Source organism: Melopsittacus undulatus, chromosome 1 (genome assembly GCF_012275295.1).
Source record: "Melopsittacus undulatus isolate bMelUnd1 chromosome 1, bMelUnd1.mat.Z, whole genome shotgun sequence".
NCBI classification, from domain to species: domain Eukaryota; kingdom Metazoa; phylum Chordata; class Aves; order Psittaciformes; family Psittaculidae; genus Melopsittacus; species Melopsittacus undulatus.
Window position 1 is genome coordinate 40,408,340 of NC_047527.1, and position 21,057 is coordinate 40,429,396.

General features: G+C 36.5%; 1 protein-coding gene across 1 annotated transcript in view; it reads right to left on the bottom strand.

Moving 5' to 3' along the window:
- The window catches only part of RP1 (RP1 axonemal microtubule associated), a 179,103-nt gene extending 162,576 nt beyond the window's left edge, over positions 1–16,527 (bottom strand). The window contains 2 exon segments of the mRNA XM_034060203.1: positions 14,398–14,569; positions 15,889–16,527. Coding sequence (XP_033916094.1) covers positions 14,398–14,569; positions 15,889–16,527 — 811 coding nt within the window.
- Positions 16,528–21,057: the final 4,530 nt, after the last annotated feature.

The window sequence follows — 21,057 nt, forward strand, 5'->3', positions numbered from 1 at the left end:
TTGTATTGAACACAGCTTTCTGTTTCCTTGGGACACATCAGGTCTGTTCAATGACAGCCATGAGGTCTCTCAGTCAGCTAGCTCTGGAATTACAAACTAATGACTTTAAGCATTAGGTTCTCTCAAAGCCCATTAGATCTGCTGAAAGAGACCTCTTTAAGAAAGGGTCCATATCTCTGCCAAGGTGTGATGTTACACAAGATGTTACACAGGTGTAACAACTTATTTGGAATGCATTGAAGGATTACCAATATATTCTGGAATTATACCCTTAAATACAAATACTCTTTAACAATTTCATAATTATCAAGGCAAAGTATTTTGATTTAAGCTTTGGTTTAGTGGAAACAGAGTATCAATGTCATGGAATTAAGGGAAATGGTATCACTAAGGTATGGCTGATAACAGGATGGAATATTACAAAAACAACCTCACTCCCAGTGTTTATAATTACCTGATACCCATATCAAATAGTACACATTTAGGACACATTTAGGAACACACACACACACCTAAAGCTTGCTAAGATTATTTTCCACCACTGATTAATATCACTGCTTCTTAAAGGAGAGCTTCTTTTAAAATATAGCAGCTGTAACAAAGGCTGACAGCGGAAGCCCCCTTTCATCTGATGACTCATCTATGCTACATATGTTACCTGTATTACTGACTTTTCCCTCCATCACAGTGTCTTTGATCCTGCTAAAACACTAAGAAATAATATAGCAATGATGAGTGATTTCATCACAACATGCTGAATTTTGTGTTTATTGACTATTTGAGATACTGAAAAGAGATCTGTATGTCTTAAACCCCAGGCAATAAGCTATCCTGCAGTTCTATTTATTCAGCAAAACCACTTTTGTTTCGGTGTCACTCAGCATTTTCAGTGCTAGCCATGGGTATTTTCTTAAAGGAGTCAGTGGATTTTGATCTGATACACAGAATGTTTCTGCAGAAGAATATTGTTTAGAATTATAGAATCATAGAATAGTTAGGGTTGGAAAGGACCTTAACATCATCTAGTTCCAACCCCCCTGCCATGGGCAGGGAAACCTCACACTAAACCATGTCACCCAAGGCTCTGTCCAGCTTGGCCTCGAACAATGCCAGGGTATTAGTATCTGATCTCCTCCCTGATGATAAGAATTCATATTTGTACACAAGGAAATTACAGTAGCTTTCATCTATCCAAATGTTATATGAGAAATCAGTAGCTAAAATGGAGAAGTGGATTATCCCAGGACTGTAGAGAAACAAAATAACTAGCTAGATGGGAAATAACACATTTGTGCCAAAATGTGAAGTATTAGTTTATAGGGATACTAGTAACTTTCTCTGCAATCAGTGTTGGATTTTATCTGGATTTCATATTTTCATCAATATACTGCATGAAGTAAGTAATTTCTGTAACACAGTTGCTAAGAACTGTCAAAGTGTAAGAGGATCAGAAAATCCAGAGTAGTAGAAAAAGGATAATATATAACTGCACAAAGTACAAGAAAATTAATTTTAAAATACTACTGAAACTTAATGCCATGAATAGGGCTTTTATTACTTAAAAAAAATTAGAGTCAGTCATCAATGTGACTGTAAGATGCAGGAGAGAGATTTCTAAGTAGATAAATTTTACTGTTGAGGTCCCAGAGTAAAGAGAGACAATCTTTCAAATACTGCATGAAGTTCTATCAACTATAAATAAAAAATAAATACTGAAATTAGGAAAGGACCTGATAAGGACAACTAGGATGATTAGAGGAAATGGAAAACTGTTTATGTAGGAGAAAAAGTTGAGAGAATGTTTGATTTTATTGATAGATAGTGGGGGTTTAAACTAGACAAACTGAAAATTCCTGGGACTGTGATCTGTGCTATGTTTGTCTTCTTTGCTTGAATTGAATCTAGAAGATTACTATAATCTATATAAGGCCCTGGAATGTCTGCTGAATTGTTTTCTGTCATGTCTTTTTCATAGAATCATAGACACATAGAACAGTTAGGTTGGTGAGGACCTTAAAATCATCTGGTCCCAACCCCCTGCCATGGGCAGGGACACCTCACACTAAACCATGTCACCCAAGTCTCCATCCAACCTGGCCTTGAACACTGACAGGGATGGAGAATTCACAACTTCCCTGGGCAACCCATTCCAGTGCCTCACCACCCTAACAGTAAAGAATTTCTTCCTAATATCCAATCTAAACCTCTGCTGTTCAAGTTTTAACCCATTACCCCTTGTCCTATCACTACAGTCCTTAATGAAGAGTCCCTCACCAGTACCCCTGTAGGCCCCCTTCAGATACTGGAAGGCTGCTATGAGGTCTCCATGCAGCCTTCTCTTCTCCAGGCTGAACAACCCCAACTTTCTCACCCTGTCTTCATATGGGAGGTGCTCCAGTCCCCTGATCATCCTCGTGGCCCTCCTCTGGACTTGTTCTAACAGTTCCATGTCCTTTTTGTGTTGAGGGCACCAAAACTGCACACAATACTCCAAGTGAGGTCTCACAAGAGCAGAGTAGAGAGGCAGAATCACCTCCTTTGACCTGCTGGTCACGCTCCTTTTGATGAAGCCCAGGGTACAGTTGGCTTTCTGGGCTGCGAGCATGCACTGAATCTTCATGAGGTTGGCATCAGCCCACCTCACAAGCATGTCAAGGTCCCTCTGGATGGCATTCCTTCCCTCTAGTGTATCAACCAAACCACACAGCTTGGTGTCATCGGCAAACTTGCTGAGGGCACACTCAATTCCATTGTCCATGTCAGCGACAAAGATTTTGAACAAGAGCGGTTCCAACACTGATCCCTGAGGGACACCACTGGTTACTGGTCTCCAGCTGGACATTGAGATATTGACCACAACTCTTTGTGTGCGGCCATCCAGCCAGTTCTTTATCCACCAAGTGGTCCACCTATCAAATTGATGTCTCTTCAATTTAGAGACAAGGATGTTGTATAGGACAGTGTCGAATGCTCTGCACAAGTCCAGGTAGATGACATCAACTGCTCCACCCCTGTCCATCAGTTCTGTAGCCCTACCATAGAAGGCCACCAGATTGGTCAGGCAGGATTTCCCCCTAGTGAAGCCATGCTGGCTGTCACCAAGCACCTTGTTGTTTTTCATGTGCCTTAGCATGCCTTCCAGGAGAATCTGCTCCAAGATTTTGCCAGGCACAGAGGTGAGACTGACTGCTCTGTAATTTCCCGGGTCATCTATTTTCCCCTTCTTGAAAATGGGGGTTATATTTCCCTTTTTCCAGTCATCGGGAACTTCACCTGACTGCCATGATTTTTCAAATATGATGGAGAGTGGCTTAGCAACCTCATTTGCAAACTCCTTCAGGACCCTTGGATGGATTTCATCAGGTCACATGGACTTGTGCACATTCAGGTTTTTAAGATGGTCTCAAACCAGATCCCCTCCTACAGTGGGCCCAAGGTCTTCATCCTCATAGTCCCTGCGTCTGCCTTCCAAGACTTGAGTGATGTGGTCAGAGCCTTTGCCAGTGAAGACTTAGGCAAAGAAGTCATTAAGAACCTCAGCCTTCTCCAAATCCAGGATAGCCAGTTCTCCTGATAGCTTCCAGAGAGGGTCTACATTGTCCCCAGTCTGTCTTTTATTTGCAATGTACCTATAGAATCCCTTCCTGTTATCAATGCTTGTCACTGAGTAAGTCATTTTATCCTGACTTATTCAGAAAGACTATTCTTTTTGCAGTTAATTTGCAGAATTAAGCTACCTATGTAAAGTAGCTCATATTACTGCTTATGGTGTTTTTCTCCCTGTCAATCAGTATGTTGCTCTAGTCACCAGCGTTGTGAGGTTCTCTCTTCAGTCTTCTCCAGTCTTACCTAATGGAAGCAATTTTATCTGCATATCTCAACCGCTTAATAGTTTATATCTTCACTGAACCATTAATGAATCTGTAAATGCTATGACAGTATGGTACAGTTCACTGTCAACCTTCTGTCCTGTCCTGTTCTGACCAATTTATTCCTTCTCTTTCAGTTCACATGCTGAAATCAGTCTTGCAGTTAATATAACAAACATTTCGCCACTTGATGTGGTCTCTGCTAACTGTAACGTCAGGCAGTACCTCACATCTCATCTTTTGAGCACTTAGTTTTACCTGTAAATCTATGAGAACTGATTAAAGGTTCCTGAAGTTCTTGAAACCTTAATCTAAAAAAGTCCAAGTGCTGTGAATGCCGCACAAGATGCTGTGAATCTGATAGAAAGACGGCAAGTGATGGAGACATGTATATAGCTGTTAATTTGCCTATCTAACATTTAGATACTATTTACACATAGAAGCCTGTTACTCAAGATTCTATATGGCATTTACTTGGATTCTAGTAATTTTGAGCTTAATTTTCCAAACATAGGTTTTATTTCTGTATTGTCATGTAAAAAGATAAAAAAACATCATTGAGACTCTTCATTAGGAGCTGTTCTAAAACATTCAAAGCAGGATGCCAAAAAAACCATAAAGACGGAGGAAAGAACATCAGAAACAAGGCCAGCACAAGGAACAACACACAGCTATTTGGTGTGAAATATATTAGATGATACATGTTGCTTTCGGGTTGCAATAATAGTTTATTACATAGAATATACTTCTTCAAACAACAGAAACATAACAGTTATTTATGGGAAAATATATCTGCCACTGGATGCCTAAAAAGTACTGAAATGTGCTTCTAAGTTTCCTATCTATACTGCAAAACCCCTTTTGCTCCAGATCTAACTCCTACTTCCCCTCCACGTGCCTTCTGTCTCACAAGGAGACAGTCAAAGCTTCTGGGCCAAAAGGGATTTGTGTCATCCTTTAATTAGGTCTCAGTCTGGATAAGCAAAGGATCATGATCCAGGGCTTATAGCAGCATTTACATGCCAGATAGTTCAGACACAGCCTCCAAGATTACAGAATGGCCAAAGTTCCATTCCCTAACTGAAAAAAATAGTCGTTTCCTTCTTCAGGTGTTTCTCTGATTTCAGTGACATTGAAGCTAGGTACTAGGCAGTGTTAGGGATTAAAATCCAACCAACAAACGGAAATACTCTGTCTCATAACAACATACATTAAACATTTCCAACTTTATATTTAAAATCATTTACTGAAAATTGTAAACCATAAGTAAGTGCTTACTACACGCATATAATATTAAAAAATGCTGTTAACAGATATCCAAACTAATTCTAATGACAGATTGAAAGAGCCTGAAACATATTACACATGCCTTGGATTCTTACAGTACGACATATTTATGACAACAAAAAAAAAAGACATGGATCACCTTAAAAGTACAGAGATTAAAAAATAACACACAACTAAAACTCATAATGTATGTAGAAAAATTTGAGAGAGTAAGCTGTACTGCCTCAGAAGGGATCATGGCAAGGGCACTCAGGAAGTCCACTGATACAGAGTCTGCTTTCTCAGTTCCTGTGGAATCCCTGTGGCAATGAATACACTCTTTTTTTAGTATCTACTCAGTAAAAGACACAAACTTCATTTGGGTTGGGGTTAGGGTTAGGGTTAGGGGATGATCCTATATACAGACTGAAAGATTTCTTTATGCACATAAATATTTCAAAGTTGGCCTTTAAAAATTGAAATAGAAATTTTATAATGTTTATATAAAATTAACATGACTTTTGTTTCCTACTTTTCTTTGTATTACAGCATTTGAGTAGTATTTCCTTCTTTTCATTTCAAATTAAGCATATCATTTGATTTTGTTCTGGAAAAAGTATTTCTAGTGAAAGGCAATTCTTAAACCCTTTCTTAAATGTCACAGAATATAGGAATCTTATCTTAGAACTCAGATGGATATTTCAAATTTCAGTTCTCTGTTCTAACAAGCAGTAGTTGTTACTCTACAAATTAGATCTTGGTATGTATCTGAATATCTCTAAACAGATAACATTTCAGGGAAAAACTTTTTTAACCCAGAAATTACTGTCTTAGAAGAACAGCTTTTCCTCCTATGTTGGTTCCCATAAAACTCTAAGTAATCATATACCTGTGATATATAATTGTGATTTATTTTTATCTAGGTTTGGGCTGGATTCACATTAAGATTTTTCCTAGGTGTGTTGTTGCAGTTTATTTTGTGATTTTTTTTTCTGAAGATGTTTTCACAAATCTAATACTGTAGAAATTCCAAGAACTCTGTTATAAGTCTTTCTCATCTTTACTGTTTCCATTGTCCATTGTACAAAAGTAAACTTCTTTCTCTTCTTCTTCTTCTTCTTCTGGAGGAAAGGCATTTTCACTTTTCAGATTCTCATATGCATTATGTTCAATGTTATTTAAAGAAGTGTTACACTTCAGAGATGTTTCAGAGTGACAGGTTTCTGCTGGGTCTGCCAACCTGGGAGAATATTTTTCTCTAACAATATCAATTTGGCTTATTCTTAGAGTTTGGCATGTTTTTTGCTTTCTATTGGGTAGCTCACTATTTGTGCCTACCACAAGATCACTGGGTATGTGTCTGGATACATTACTTTGATGTTTGATGACTTCCATGGGGTTTACATTCACATCCTCTGTAACATGTAACTTCTCTAAACAGCTTGTGTCATTCAGAGTTGATGATATAAATATTCCAAAGTTACTAATAAAATCTAGGGTGTTATTTGCATAAAACCTATTAAAAATATTATTGGCAATCCTATTGATACAGTTATTCTTCAGAATCACATGATTATTTTCGTCTGTTATTAAATCTTTGCCTGACCATTGTAAACATTCCCTTTTTTTGGCCAACAAACATGGATTCAGCTGGTTCTCAATATCAGATGCCTTTTGGTAGGCATACCCTCTCTGTTCCTCATTAATTGGTGTTATGGTCACCATCAGTATTGGACAATGCTGGCCACATATAGCATGTAGTTTATCCAGAGAATCTTCTTCCTGAGGAGCACTTCTGTTAGCATCATTAACATCAGTTGGCTGGGACTGTATGGGTTCATCACTTAAAGGCTGTTCCAACGGACTTACCTTGTTGTCAGGCAATCTAAATTCTATGGATGCAAAAGGTGAAAAGCTGGTATCAGCCTGTGTGGAGCAATGTGTAAAAGATGGTTTGTTCTTTTCTTTCTTTGCTGCAGGAAGGGAAGTGGTCTTACCATTGAAGCTAGGTTTGTTTTTTGTATTTAAGTCATCCTGAAAGGGGTCTGAATCACTATTATGAGGCATATTGAAATAGTTGCAAAAATTTTCAGAGGGTTTAGGCATGTCTTCAAGTTCTGAAGAAGAGTTTTCATTGAGGTCTGGGTATTGATTCAGATTGCCAAAGTGCGAGTATGGAACATCATCACTGTTAGTATCAAGGACTGTGTCTGTTGATGTTGTATCCAAATTACCATACATTCCAACCCTTTCAGGTGGAGATCTTCTTATTAAATGATTTTCTTTGAGAAGCCATTTGCCTTTATCTATCAATATTCCTTCATCTTCATTAGCTGGTACACTAGGTTGACAATGTTGCTTTGGAGATTCCCCTGAATGGTCAATAGTATAACATGTCTCTTCTCTGTCAACAGTAGGTTGTGGTGTTGGTAAAGAAGTATTTTCTTGTCTCCATATAGTGTCATCTTTGTTTGTGTATACTGCAAATTCTTCTGATAGTAGTGAAGAATGTGACAATTTCTCACCAGAACAAGACATAGGCTCTTGAGAAAAATAAATGGTCTTTTCCACAACTGCAGAGTGGAATTCTTCCGTATCCTTTTGAAATACTTTCAATGTATAAGGAAATCCGTTGTGAAAGTCAGGTTTAAATGAAGCTTCTGTGTTGCCATAAAGTCGTTCAATAGTTCTTTTCACATAGCCGGTGTTATAAAGTTTTTCAAGCATTGCTTCCTCCCCACTTTCATTGGTCAGATCACTGGATGCTCTGAAGTCACAATCACTTTCTTCAGTATCTGGTCTGTAATCTGACCAGTCTGAAGTAGCAGGACTTCTTAAGCATTTTTTTACCTGAGAAGTTTCTAAGCACATTTTATTATCTGATTCTTCTACTTGCAATTTCTGTTCTACTTCGCTCATATCCCATTCTGCAATTTGCTTTGATTCATAACAAAACGATAATGGAGAGACTGTAGATAACCTCTCAGAGGTTTCTTCACCAGCTTCTGCACCTTCGTCTTCCTCGCCATTATACTCTACAGAGGTTTCAGTGGCAAGTTTAAATTGGTTATTTGGGGTTTTGTCATTACCTGCTGACTTGGGATCAACTTTCTCATTTTCACTTTTATCAGTAATAACATGTATATCTTTTTCACATTCTAACTCAGAAGTATCCTGATCTAAAATAAGATGCTTATCATTAGAAGTTATGCTATAAACTGTTGAGTTAGGCTCTGTTGAAGTCTCTGACTCTTCATTAGTGAATGATGTATTAGTATTTTCATCTTGAGATTTTTTATATAGGCTATCAGACATTTCTTCCTTTCTTTCATGTGGCTTTACAGCTGATGCAAGGCTACAGGTACTTGAATTAGTATTGGCATATTGACTAGCTAGCTGTGTTTTGAGAGCACTCAAGTCTAAATTCTCTGCTTCATTACAAAGATCTTTCTGTATATCAAAACAGGTTTCTAATTCACCAGCCAGTTTTAGAGCTTCTTCAGAATTTTCACTGTCCTTTGGAACACAAGGCTCAACTGACTTTTCATTTTCATGCAGACATAAACCATTATGAATTTCAGATATGGGCATATTCTCGTGGAAATATGAGGAGTCCTGCTTTTTGAGTTCCCTCTCAAAGGTTAGTAAGTTATTTTCTGTTGATTGTTGAAAATGCGAGAAGGCAGTCTTCAATTCATCAACTTTTTCTACGACTGCAGTTTGTTTCAGAAACTGTAACTGTGTAAATATTTCAGAACAGCTACAGGCAGTTTTTTGCATATCATCTCTGATTGTCCCAGTCAAATTCTCTCTCAGATTCAGTAAAAGTAGCCAAGCTAGGAGGAGATTAGAGGAAGAACTAAAAGGTAAAGAAGAAAGATCTGAAAGGGTGCAAGCTTTTCCTACACATCCATTATGTTCTTTCTGGAGACCAAGCAAAGCTGATTGTAGTTCATGCAGCAACATGATAGACATGCAATTATTCTGAACATCAATTCCCATTTTCTCACTGACAATTGCACAATCAACTTGAACAGCAACTTCAGACTTTTTTCTTTGACATAGGTTGGTATCTTGAATATCAGCTTCTGACATCTTTTTATCATTGTCAGATGTTTCATGAACCAAGAGTAGCTTACCATCACAACAAAATTCTGACTTTAGTGAACACTTGGTTGTTTCTATTATAGTTGTATTGGCATGAATCAAGGGGTCAGTTTGTTTTGCATCTGAAACTTTGACTGGTTGTTCTGAAGTTCCCAAATCACAAATAGGCTTTAATGTTCTTTTTGTTAGATTATGTTCAAGCAGATGGTTTTTTCCAGTCGCATGTCCTTTATTTGTGATAGATCTTGTTTCTTTATCTACAGAAGCATCAATAGGAAAATTACAGGCATTGCTGTTCTCTACATTCCCTTCTTTTTTATGTATAGGGGGTAAGACAGAATTCGGTAAAAAGTTTTTCAGCCAAGTTTGGACACGGTTTTCAAGTGAATGCTCAACACCCTCCTTTTGAAAATCCTCTTGTTTCAGAGCCTCTAGAGTAATGGCACCCTCTGACATATTTAACTTATTTGCCCCTTTACTTAGACTTTTCTTCATCCCCTTTTGCTTTTTCTCTTTCTTTGATGGGAAATTTTCCAAAACATTCTTCTGCTTTTCTTTTTCAATGTTAAGATTCTCTGGCACTTCTGACAATGGTTTTGAAATCACTGATGTGTTACATGTCTGTTCAAAAGAATTGCTTGTGAGACGTGTGCCTTCTTTCTCAGTACTCTGTGTATCCTGACTGTGTTCAGACTCATTGTTTGAATCAACTGTCACTAGACCCTCTTCATTCTTTGCAGATGAAACTACACTATTTTTTTTGCCTGACTTCAATTTTGGGTTGAACAACTCACTGTTACTTCTTGGGGTTTTATTAGATGATAATCCATTTTGTTCCACTAAATCCTGGTGGTAGAACTCATCTTCAGGACATACACTTTTGTCTGAATTAACAGAGACATCATTGGTTTTTACAAAAAATTCCATTCCTTTTTTCTGAGGCATTTCAGAATAATTATCCATAGCCTCTGCTGTGGAATCCTGAGGGGGTTTGCTTGTGATATGCATTTCTTCACTTTTAATTATCCCTGAAATTCCTTTATCTTTTTGATCTTCATATGTACTTTGATCTAAGAAGTTAGGCAATTTTCCCTTCTTCTTCTTCTTCTTCCTTCTGGTGAGGGAAGATATATATTGGCTGTCATCAATGAGATGTGTTGCTGTCACACCTTCAGTCCTGACACTGGCTTGATTCTCACTTTCAGTTACAGTAGGAAATAGCCCAGTTGTTGGATTCATTTTGTCAGTAAGACCTTTACTACATGCAGGTACCTTCTTCATCTGGCTATGTCCAGCAGAGGCTGAACTCACTGCATCTTGAGAAATTGGTAATAAATCCGAAGTTTTGCATTGCGTTTCTTCTACTGACTGATTTAATTCTGAATAGTGAGTGAAAGAACTCAGTGATCTTTTAATTTGTTTAATATCACATGACTTATGGATGTGGTCTGCTGAGGCTGGCCTGGCTGCCTGGTAAATTTCTGATGATGGTATGAAATAACTGATGTTAGTTTTGCAGGTTGATGCCAAACTATTATATGTACCTTGATCCACAACTGATTTCTCTAATATACTCTGTGCTGATTCATCCTCATCAGGCACTTCTAACGTATTCCTCTTTGTGGTTTCTATTAAATCATTATTTTTGTGGATTACTTTAAAAAACATTTCTTCTTTTATATTCTCTGAAGAAAGCTTAAATAAACCATTGTCACTCATCTCACTAAACTTTGGATTACTGACACTTGATTTTTTTCTGCTTGAATGAGCTACCATGCAATACTCAGATTTATTTTCTCCATTCTTTATTTCCTCACTGTAGGAAAACTGCCCTACTGTCTTCTCCTGAACCTCTTTCTCAGAAACCAATGTGACACTTTCAACTACTGCTTTCTTTTGTCTAACACGCCTTGGCCCAGGGGTAGGAGGCCTATGGAAACGAGGCCTGATGTTATCCTCAGGTACATTGCCTTCATCTAGATCTGCAGAATTGCTCTTCATACAGGTGTTACAATCAGCATTTTTTAAATCAGACTCTGAATCTCTGTTTGACACTTCTGCATTGAACTGCTGTAGTGAGTCTCCTTCTTTATTGTGGCTCTTCAAAAACAGAGCATCTTTTGGTTTTATATGTTCTGATACATTTACACTGGATAAGGAGTCTTCTGCATGCATTGCAGAATTGCAAGTGGTGATATTTTTATCAGCACGACTAACAGTGGTTGTCCATTTAATGGTTTCTTCCTCTTTAATTTTGAATCGAACTTTCATTTCCACTGTGATACTGCCATCTTGATTAAGGTGAACAGATTTCTCAATGTCATCTTCATACTGTGCCACAGATGATAACTCTTCACCAGTAACTGACGGCTTTTCTCCTATGCCATTATGACTGGCAGGAATACAGGAAGAATCTGAATTGTTATCATTCAAGTTATTATCACTGCTGGACCCTTTATCAGAAGAAATGGAGAATACCTGAGATCTTGAGCCAGAGCTCATTTCAGCTCTCACTAGCAATAATTACATCGAAAGAACCCAAATTCATTCAAGTAGATGGAAATGAGAGCAGACAAATGTCAGCATAAGGATCCAGACAGTGAGACAGCAGATAGGCAGCAAAGGAAGAGAAAACAAGAAAGGAGAAAAATTAGTCAAAATAGGTACAATAGGTTCTAATGCTAGAACTATAGTCTTACTTGAAACTCCAAAGACTAAAAATAATATTAAATACTCCCATTTTATACATAGTTAGGAGCTGAGGGGTTGTCTTGAACCATTCAAGGGAATCACAAGCCCTTGCTTGTTTGGGCTTCAAGCTGCCAACTTCACATCTTCTTTATGCCTTAGTGAAGAAATAATTTTGCCTTAATTCTTACAGTTAGTGCTAAATTATGTCAGTCAAGGTGAACATGTATCTCCCTGGGCTTAATCCAGCTATCTACAGCATATGAGTAATTACTGTGAGTAGTGTCATTGACACAAGAATAAAGGGTTCAGATCCAATCCCCTGAACTGCCCTTCTATAGAGAAGTAAACATTGAAGCTCTCGAACTTCTTATAAAATCTGAATTCAAATCATGACATTCTGAGATACATTTTATGCTACATTACTGTAGACAATGACACAAATCTCAGCAAAGCCAATGAAAACACTTTCAGACTTCAACCAATAGTGAGTATGGCCCGATATGTGTTTACATACATTTTAAATACTCCTAAAATAGGTTTTAATAACTTAATATTTTAATAAAATATGTTTGCAATAACTTGGCTTTTTAAAAAAATCTGTTTCTCTCTAGCAGTTATCACTGAAGGGATGAGACAAAAGAGCATGAGATAAAAATAAGGTTTTGCTATCTTCCAAAAAATACTGCATGTGCGAGGGAAAGAGTGCAGGTACACCCACACAAAGATATCCAGAGCTGCTACTGGTACCTACATATATAGAAACCACCATCTAATAGACAGGTTTCACTTGTCTTTAACACATGTAACATTACCTTTTCTACATTGCTTGAATTTAAGCTTTTTCTTCTTTTTTTTTATTTCAAGTGAGTCACAAATGGTCTTATAGCAAAACTTTCACAGTTAGCATATTACCATTATAGTTACAAGTCTATAATCTCAGGCAGAGTGCCTTGCAAGTTTCCCAGGCATATGCTTTACCATGAACTGAATCAGAAATAAAGGTTTGTACTAACTCCTCTAACACAGACAAGACCTTATGCTTCCCAAAATAAAAATCTCACTTTCGCTGTCTCAAGAAATGGAGTTGGAACAAAGTGCCTGCAATTTGATTTTTCAGGCTCTTACTTCATCAGTGATGTCTCCTACACAGGATACTTCTGAATTTCTCAGGTTAAAGACAAAAAGATGGTGGCATTGTTGGGGTTTTTTTCTCCCTCTTTCTGTAGTTGCCCTTAACTAAGTATTAGAAGAAGGAGCTTATCAGATTCTGAGCTATTCACAACTTCTACCATAGCAAGGCTCAATCTCTGTTTCAAAGCAAAATCTGGGTAGGACATTTTTGTTTCTGTAGAACTTTCATTCTCAAGTTCTGTGTAAGTAAAAGAACATGAAGGTTGAGAAAAACTAAAATGACAAGCTTGGTGGGGACTTAATAAACTGCAAGGGATGTGGAAGAAACTTATTCAAGTAAGTGGAAATCAAGTCTCTCATACATCAACGTGCTCTGGGACACAGTCAAGTTTGCTGTTGAAAGCCTCAGTACAGAAACAATTACCACATTCCCTGGACTCTCCAGTACAGCATGCAGCTCTGTCAAGAGTACTACATACCTCTGTATTAAACAAGGTTCCCCCTAGACAGTATTTCTGCCCTAATGCTCAGGGTTCCTACACAACCTAAAGTTCTGGTACTGCAGCACTTTATTCCCCTCAACCTCAGGCTATTCAGCTAGCCTGGCTTCTCTCCAATAGTTCCTCATGTCATTGATCATCCACTGGCCACTTCACATTCTTATTGACCTCAGTAACACAACTCTATCAGTAACCTAAGGCAAAGTACATACTTGTGTATCTTTTCCCAAACTTATCCAAAAAACATATATCAGAGCCACAAGGATATAAGAAAGGCTGAAACTCTGTTTAGACAAAAGCAGCTTCAAAATCATGATGAATTTGTGAGTGAAAGGGTGCTATAATGTTTTACCTGTTTATGTGGAGCATAGGAAATGGGAAAATGAAAGTTGTGACAATGACAAGTCAAACTTCTACTTGATAAGGTAAGTTCTGAAAACTGCACAAAATTTTGCTCAAGAAATTCAGCTAGTTAAAACCCTGAAGTGGCCTGAAGTTCCTCTTTACCACTGCCATTATTACCTCTGACACCAGAAATTTGACAACACTGACAATCAAATGCATTAATGCATCAAATAAATTAAATATATTTACAGATTTGCACCCATGTTCTAAATAAGTCTGTTTGAAAGAAAATATGCATACTAGCTGAGTATTTAGAAACTTACATTTTAAAAGAACAATAACACTTTGATCTTTCTTACGCTTATAAAGGAGTCGAAGCAGACGGCCTTTTGGAATATCGTAGATCCTAGTAAGATTGTCATGGTTTATGTCTTATGCTGAGAGAAATAAACCAATTAATAAAATACAAATTAATTCAAAAAACTTACTATTTTCACTCTCTGACTTGGCATTTGCTTTTGGATACACACGATTTGCAATTCCAAGCAATTTAGCAGGCCGTGAATACCCAAGAGAATCATAATTGCTTGGTTTAAAAGGCTCTCTCCCCGCTGCAACTACAGCTCCAGAGCACAATTTTAGGGCCTGAAGACTAGGAACCTGGGAAAAAAAAAAAGAAAAGTAGCGTTAAATTCTCTGCCTTAGTAACCACTAAAATAATGTAAGAGATTTATCCTTTTCATACTTTAATATCTTCACTTCTTAGACTCCACATTAGTTTGCAGCAGGCTATTAAGTATGTATTACAGCACAGAATTAATTTTTCAATTTCTATATGGCAATTCATACCTCTGTGAGGGTGTATCTAGTTATATCAATACATTAGAAAAAGACTTCAAGAAGTAAATTGGCTGCACATGAAACTTTTCTTGTAATTTAGGTGTTTGCGTATGTGATTTGGTTTCATCATTTCGCAGTGACTCTTTATAGCCACAAAATAAGAATATGCATTTGGAAGTAGGTATACATATGAACACATATTTGGAGGAAGAGTAGGGCAATTCAGAATACATCACAAGTACTGGACTTGAACAGCCACAGAGGAATGGGACACAGTCACAGAACAATATACACTGGAAAAGGTCACAAAGTCTAATCCTCTGTTTAAAGCGGGTCTGACTGGATCAAGGTGCTCAGAGCCTTGTCTCAGTTCTGAATTTTTGTGTCAAAATATATTGCAAGATAAGGCTTGCAAACTGCATTTCACTGACTTATAGGTGATATGGACAGTTTCCTAACTTAATACAGAATTTCACCAAACAGTGGATAAACCCAAAATTTCCCTTGAACTCTTGGAGCTCTGCATGAAATTCTCTTTCTCAATACCTGTTAGGTACAATCACAGGTGCTTTTCTGTGATTAAACAACACACAGGTAAAACACAGAGTAAAAGAAAATTATATAAAACAGCACGTGAGCTGAATATCATTATTAATAGCTCTGTGTCATCTAGGTTTAGAGGTACAGAACTTGGTCCATAGTTTGAAATCTATACTAGACAGTAAATGTCATAGTTCCAAGTCATTAATGGCAAACCACTCTGCATTTGTGTAATGATAAAATATATTTGGCTAATAAATGCTACTTATTTTTGAAACATTAAAAGTTTCTGTGCAAATTGGTAAAAATATAGAATTGAGAGCATGCTTGAAAGAGGCCTGATTAAGAAAAGTGGTTTTTCAGGATGGCTTAAAATAAAATGCCCTCACATGCTTCTCTCTAATCATAAGATTTCAGTATATTTCTCCTGGCTAGCAGCTTTTCTGAAGGGGAAAAAGCATAGAAAAGAAACAGCTGGAATTCAGCACATCAAACCTTACATCAGGCCAGTGTCCCAAGCTTATAATTGATAAAATCACCTTTGTAATTAAAACTAATCTAGAAGCAATCTTATTGTACATACTCATCTTTATTCTCACCTTTCTGCCATCAGTGGTGTATAGTTTCACAACTGGATATTGCATTAACTCACTCATGTAATCCAGAAAGGCCTCAAAGGTTTGTGTATTTTTCTTTCCCAGAACTATGGTGCGCCTGAGTCTTACATCTCCATTTCTGAAAACAAGCATCTTTTTGGGAGTTGTTATTTTACTTTCTTGATGGCCAAATCCATCTTCATTTCCCCTTGCTAATTGCACAGCTCGACGGCGAGCACTGACAGGCCTACTGATCTGCCAGGGAAGTGGCTTTTTGCTAGCCTGTTCCAGGTTGATGGGCTTTATTTTCTTCTGATGGGAGCAAATATAAGATTTTCCATCTTCAAGATCCTCCAAATTGGTGATGCTGTGTCTCCCTTTTGGTGTACTAATATTTCTTACTCCAAAAGGTAATGGGACCCGTTTGGATAAACTATCCAGCAAGGCATCAAATGTTTTGTAAGACCGATTGTTAATCACCATGTTGATCCCATTAAACTGAGGATCTCCACTTTTATAGAAACAGATCCGTTTTGCCACAACAGGTTCAGTAACATTGAAATGGCGCATGATTAAGCTCTGTTCACTCTCAGAAGAGTTAGGCTGATTCACTGAGTAACTAGTTGAAGGTGTTTCACTCATTTTGACAGCAATCTGGAAGAAAGAGGAGATGGGTGTAAAACTTTTCTTATGACTAGTAATAACATGGTCCTAATTTTGAAAGGTACAGAAAGAGAAGTTATAAGAAACCACAGCAGCAATTTGTGCCAAAAATCATTGGATTTAGATGGATCCAAGCTGTTATCTCTCAATTCCACAAAGACTCTAGTACTGTCAGATTAAGTTAGCATAGCTCAATTTGCAAGTATTCCCAAAACTCCACATTGTAATTTCAAATCTCTTATCATTGTGGTACAAGAAACTTTTCCTTAGAAGGAGGTATGTGGTCAGTCCAGTTTTCTTTCTTGAGGACAAACTAACGACAATATTTTATATTTGACATGTTGGAAAAATCTTTATTAACAGGGAGAAGCCTGTGCCTGGGCATGAGCCATATTCAGTCCAAAGTAACAGAACGGAAAGACAATACAAATCATTCTGATCTCATATACTAGTTTTACACCAGGGCAAATTCATTGGAGTTGGAGAAAAGGCTCCAGATTTTCTACACTGTAAATTGTTGCAGAACAAGGCCCAAAAAATATGATTTAGAATTGTTGCATCATAAATTGACAAACTATTTGTTTTTCTATTACAAGTTTTATATTTCATGATACACGAACTGCTACAATATTTGCATTCGCACTGGGGGAAAATCTACTGATCAAAAATGTCTTTTTTTAGTAAGAGAAAAATCTTTAAATCCCTTATAAAACAACAACAAAAAAAACTGATATTCTTAAGTAGAAGTAGCCTTTAAATTGAAACATTTAAATACCAGTCTTCTAAAATACAGGTCAGTTCTGACAACTATAACAATAGTGTTCATGTTTGAAAATAGTCTCGCTATAACCTCTCCATTTGAATTCAGTCTACATACAGGTACTGTAATAAAAACCATTTAAATTAATAAAATAATTGCTTTATCTTAATGATTGGTTTGCTTTGACTGGAACACAGGAGCACAGGATAGAAATGACTAGTCAATTGATCAGCCTCAAGGAAGCAGTTTTAGTAGAGCTTTCCTGGAAAGCAATAGAGCAGTCTCAGAGCATGCTTGTCATCAAAATGATATAAATTAGCTCTTCGACAATGTCACCTTGGTGTAACTGCCATATTGACTAACAAAACAAACTCTCTGGCTACTGCATATTTTTCCTAATGAAGCTATGGAAAGCAATATTTTCACTATTTCACTACTACGTACATCAGTTCTGAAACCAATAAGAAAATTTTTCAAGACAGTCAAGGTTCAAATAAAGGCATATTTGACAAGATTTTTTTCTTACTTGTTCTTAACAGCTTTTCCAATAGTGCACTGTTTTCAGCTTGAATGTTTTGCATTCACTAAGCATTAATAACTTTTAAAATGTTCATTATTTTGAGCAATGATCAGAAGACAGGAAAAAAAATCCTCTTTTAATACATTATTTATGCTGCATATTGTACTCTCATTAAGTGCTAAAACTGAAAAATAACCAAACATGTCTGCAGTAGGATGGTGTATACAAAGATTGATTTATGTAATCACAATTCCATTAAATAAATAAAAATACAGATAAATTGAAAATCTGTACATATTTAATTAAAGAATTGCAGGAAAACCTTTTCAGGCTTGGCTGCAACAACTTATATAACCCCATCCATGATGGCTAATGAATTGGCTTACTTTCTTTGTTAAGGAGGAGCTGTACTTCTAACTGAAATCACTAAAAGCTGTATTTGATCATCTTTTTTGACCCATGCATTCATTAGCTGCCTAAATTTTCAGCACTTTTCTAAACTGAGAGGTTGATAGGTGAGTTAAGACTAAGGACACAATTTGAATCAGCCATTTTATGTTTCATGCATTATTCTGTTTATACTGATATTCACAGACTATGAGTCTATGAATAGATATGATTCTATATCATAGAATCGTGGGCAGGGACACCTTTCACTAGACCAGGCTGCTCAAAGCCTCATCCAGCCTGGCCTTGGATGCTTCCAGGGATGAGGCATCCACAGCTTCTCTGGGAAACTTCTTACAGTGTCTTATTCCTAGAGGAAATCCATAAGAGCATTTTTATTGCTAGCTGCAACGCAAAATTTTCTACTTGATTTGCAGAGGAAATATGCTATGCCAATGAAAGCAGCAATGACAGTAGTAAAGTCCATCAGTGAACTGAATGTTGTGTTCCTGCATTTAATTGGCAAGATGACTTCAGCTCGCTAAGAGAGTCCAGTCCAGGATCTCTGGGAAAGAGGAAATATCTGTTAAATCACCATTATGGCCCAAAATAGAAATGAACAGACGTAGCTCCCCAACTTCTCTGTACTACAGCTTCTCACCTTTTTTGAAAATAAAGTGGAATTTCTTCTACCCATAATATTCACAATAGATATTCACAAGATGGATTTTCTCATGAAAGTACTGATAATAATTGCTTTTGAATAAAACACAATGCATTTTACATAAAGATAATTATTACATTGAGCCTTGACAGTGTGGAAGTAACAAAATCCTAAACAAAGAGAGAATACACATACAAACAAAAAGACAATTTTCATTATAAACATGAAATAATTTGAATTCACAAAAGTAACTAAGATAAAGAAGTTTTTCTTAGCAAAACATAAAATTAATGATAAACCAGATAGTTTTGGAAGAGAACTGAGAGTTGCGTAGTATGCCATGTGTGAATATTTTCTAGTATTGATTTTAATAGTGGAAATTGCATCTTTCATGTATCTTCTAATTACATCTTACAAATAGAAAACATTTCAACAAATGAATAATCGACATATTGTAGAAGTTACGATTTGGTACTACAGGTCATTGCACTGTAATAGTTTCATTTTATCTTAAATAGTATCAATATTTGTACTTCAATGATTTTACTCTACAATGAGGAAATACCTTATATTACATGATACAGAATGCCTATTAACATAATTTGCCACTTACAATATAATTAATATTATTTTCAAGAAAATCAAACAAAATTCAGAATTGAATCCCTTTGCCTGTACCCTCATAAGCAAAACCATTCATTCAAAGATCATGCACAAAGCTAATCAATTTTATAAAGACATTAAGTGGAATGTTTCATTCTAAATACATAAGATTATGTCTAATATATAACTCATAAATACTGCATACAATTTCATCATACTCACCCACAGTCACATCCTATGTCTATAAAAGAGTAGCTAACTCATTTTCAGATTTATAAATTGTACATGTGATTGTCTATACCATATGAAACGAACATCCTTAGTTGTATTCCAAGTGCACTCAGCTAGAAAAAACATCATAATCCATTTGCTTAATCTCAGCTAATGTTAATCACCAGACCAGTTCATCTTAGGTAGCCATTGTTCAGAGCAGTGTCTAACATCTCATTCAGCAAGTTCTCTTATATTAATTTTAAACACTATTTACCTTTTAAAATTTTAATTTATGTAATTTTCTATTTATTTAGATTGCTTGAGAGACTCACAGAACCATATAAAATAAAAATGTGAGTGGGGAATGTAAGTCATCTATCTTCTTATCAGTGTAGGGCTATCCTCCAGACTAAATCCTTTAGTGATATAAATTTTGAATATGTTAAAATGGGCCTTCTACCACTCACCTTCTGATACTATTTATCAACTATCTCTTGGCATTAATTCTTGTTGTTGTTCAATCATTTGGTCAAGATGTTTAAAGGGCAATGCAACAGTTATGTGTGTGAATACAGCTTATGAATGGACAGGGAAATTACATCTAACTGTGGCTTAACTGTACCATAGAATGTAGGTTGGTTTTTTTTTTCTTTTCCAGTGGAAATACATCCCTGGATGGTAACTGTTCCATCTAATTGCTAGCAGATGTATAATCTGATTTTGAGCTTTGCTTAATCAGGATTACACCAAGCTCTCAAAACTAGGTGTATAGAACAGTAACAAAAACACTGCTCAGTAAACATTGCAGTATGCAATAATGAATTTTTAACTATTTTCCTTAGAAGAGAATTCAATGCTCATAGAAGTTTTAAAATACCACTTCAGTTCCACTTTCATAAGATCCATAAGATAAACATTACATTGTAATCTTGCACGCATACCTTGCTATAAGCATTGCTTTCTTAAATATGATATTAATATAATTGAGACTATATTAGCTAACATACTGCTTACATTCCAGTCAGTATTCTGCTGTTTACATCTGTTCAGATGAACAAGTGCAAACACTATGTATTATTCTGATGTCTTAGAACTTGACCACTTATACATTAATTTATTATACAGCTGATTTTCTTTGAAGTGCAGGATTTAAAATACTGTCACCCTCATCAGCTTTCTAGTGCATGCAAAGCTACTTTCGATAACCAGCTAATCCATCAGTAGTTTCCGTGTGCCACCAGAATTTGAGACCCAAGCGATAATACTTATGGGACCTGGTGAAGATCATAAACAACTGCCACCATTTGACCGCGTTAATGCCCCTTGATTCTCCGAGACTTCAAAAGGTTTATAATGCTTCTG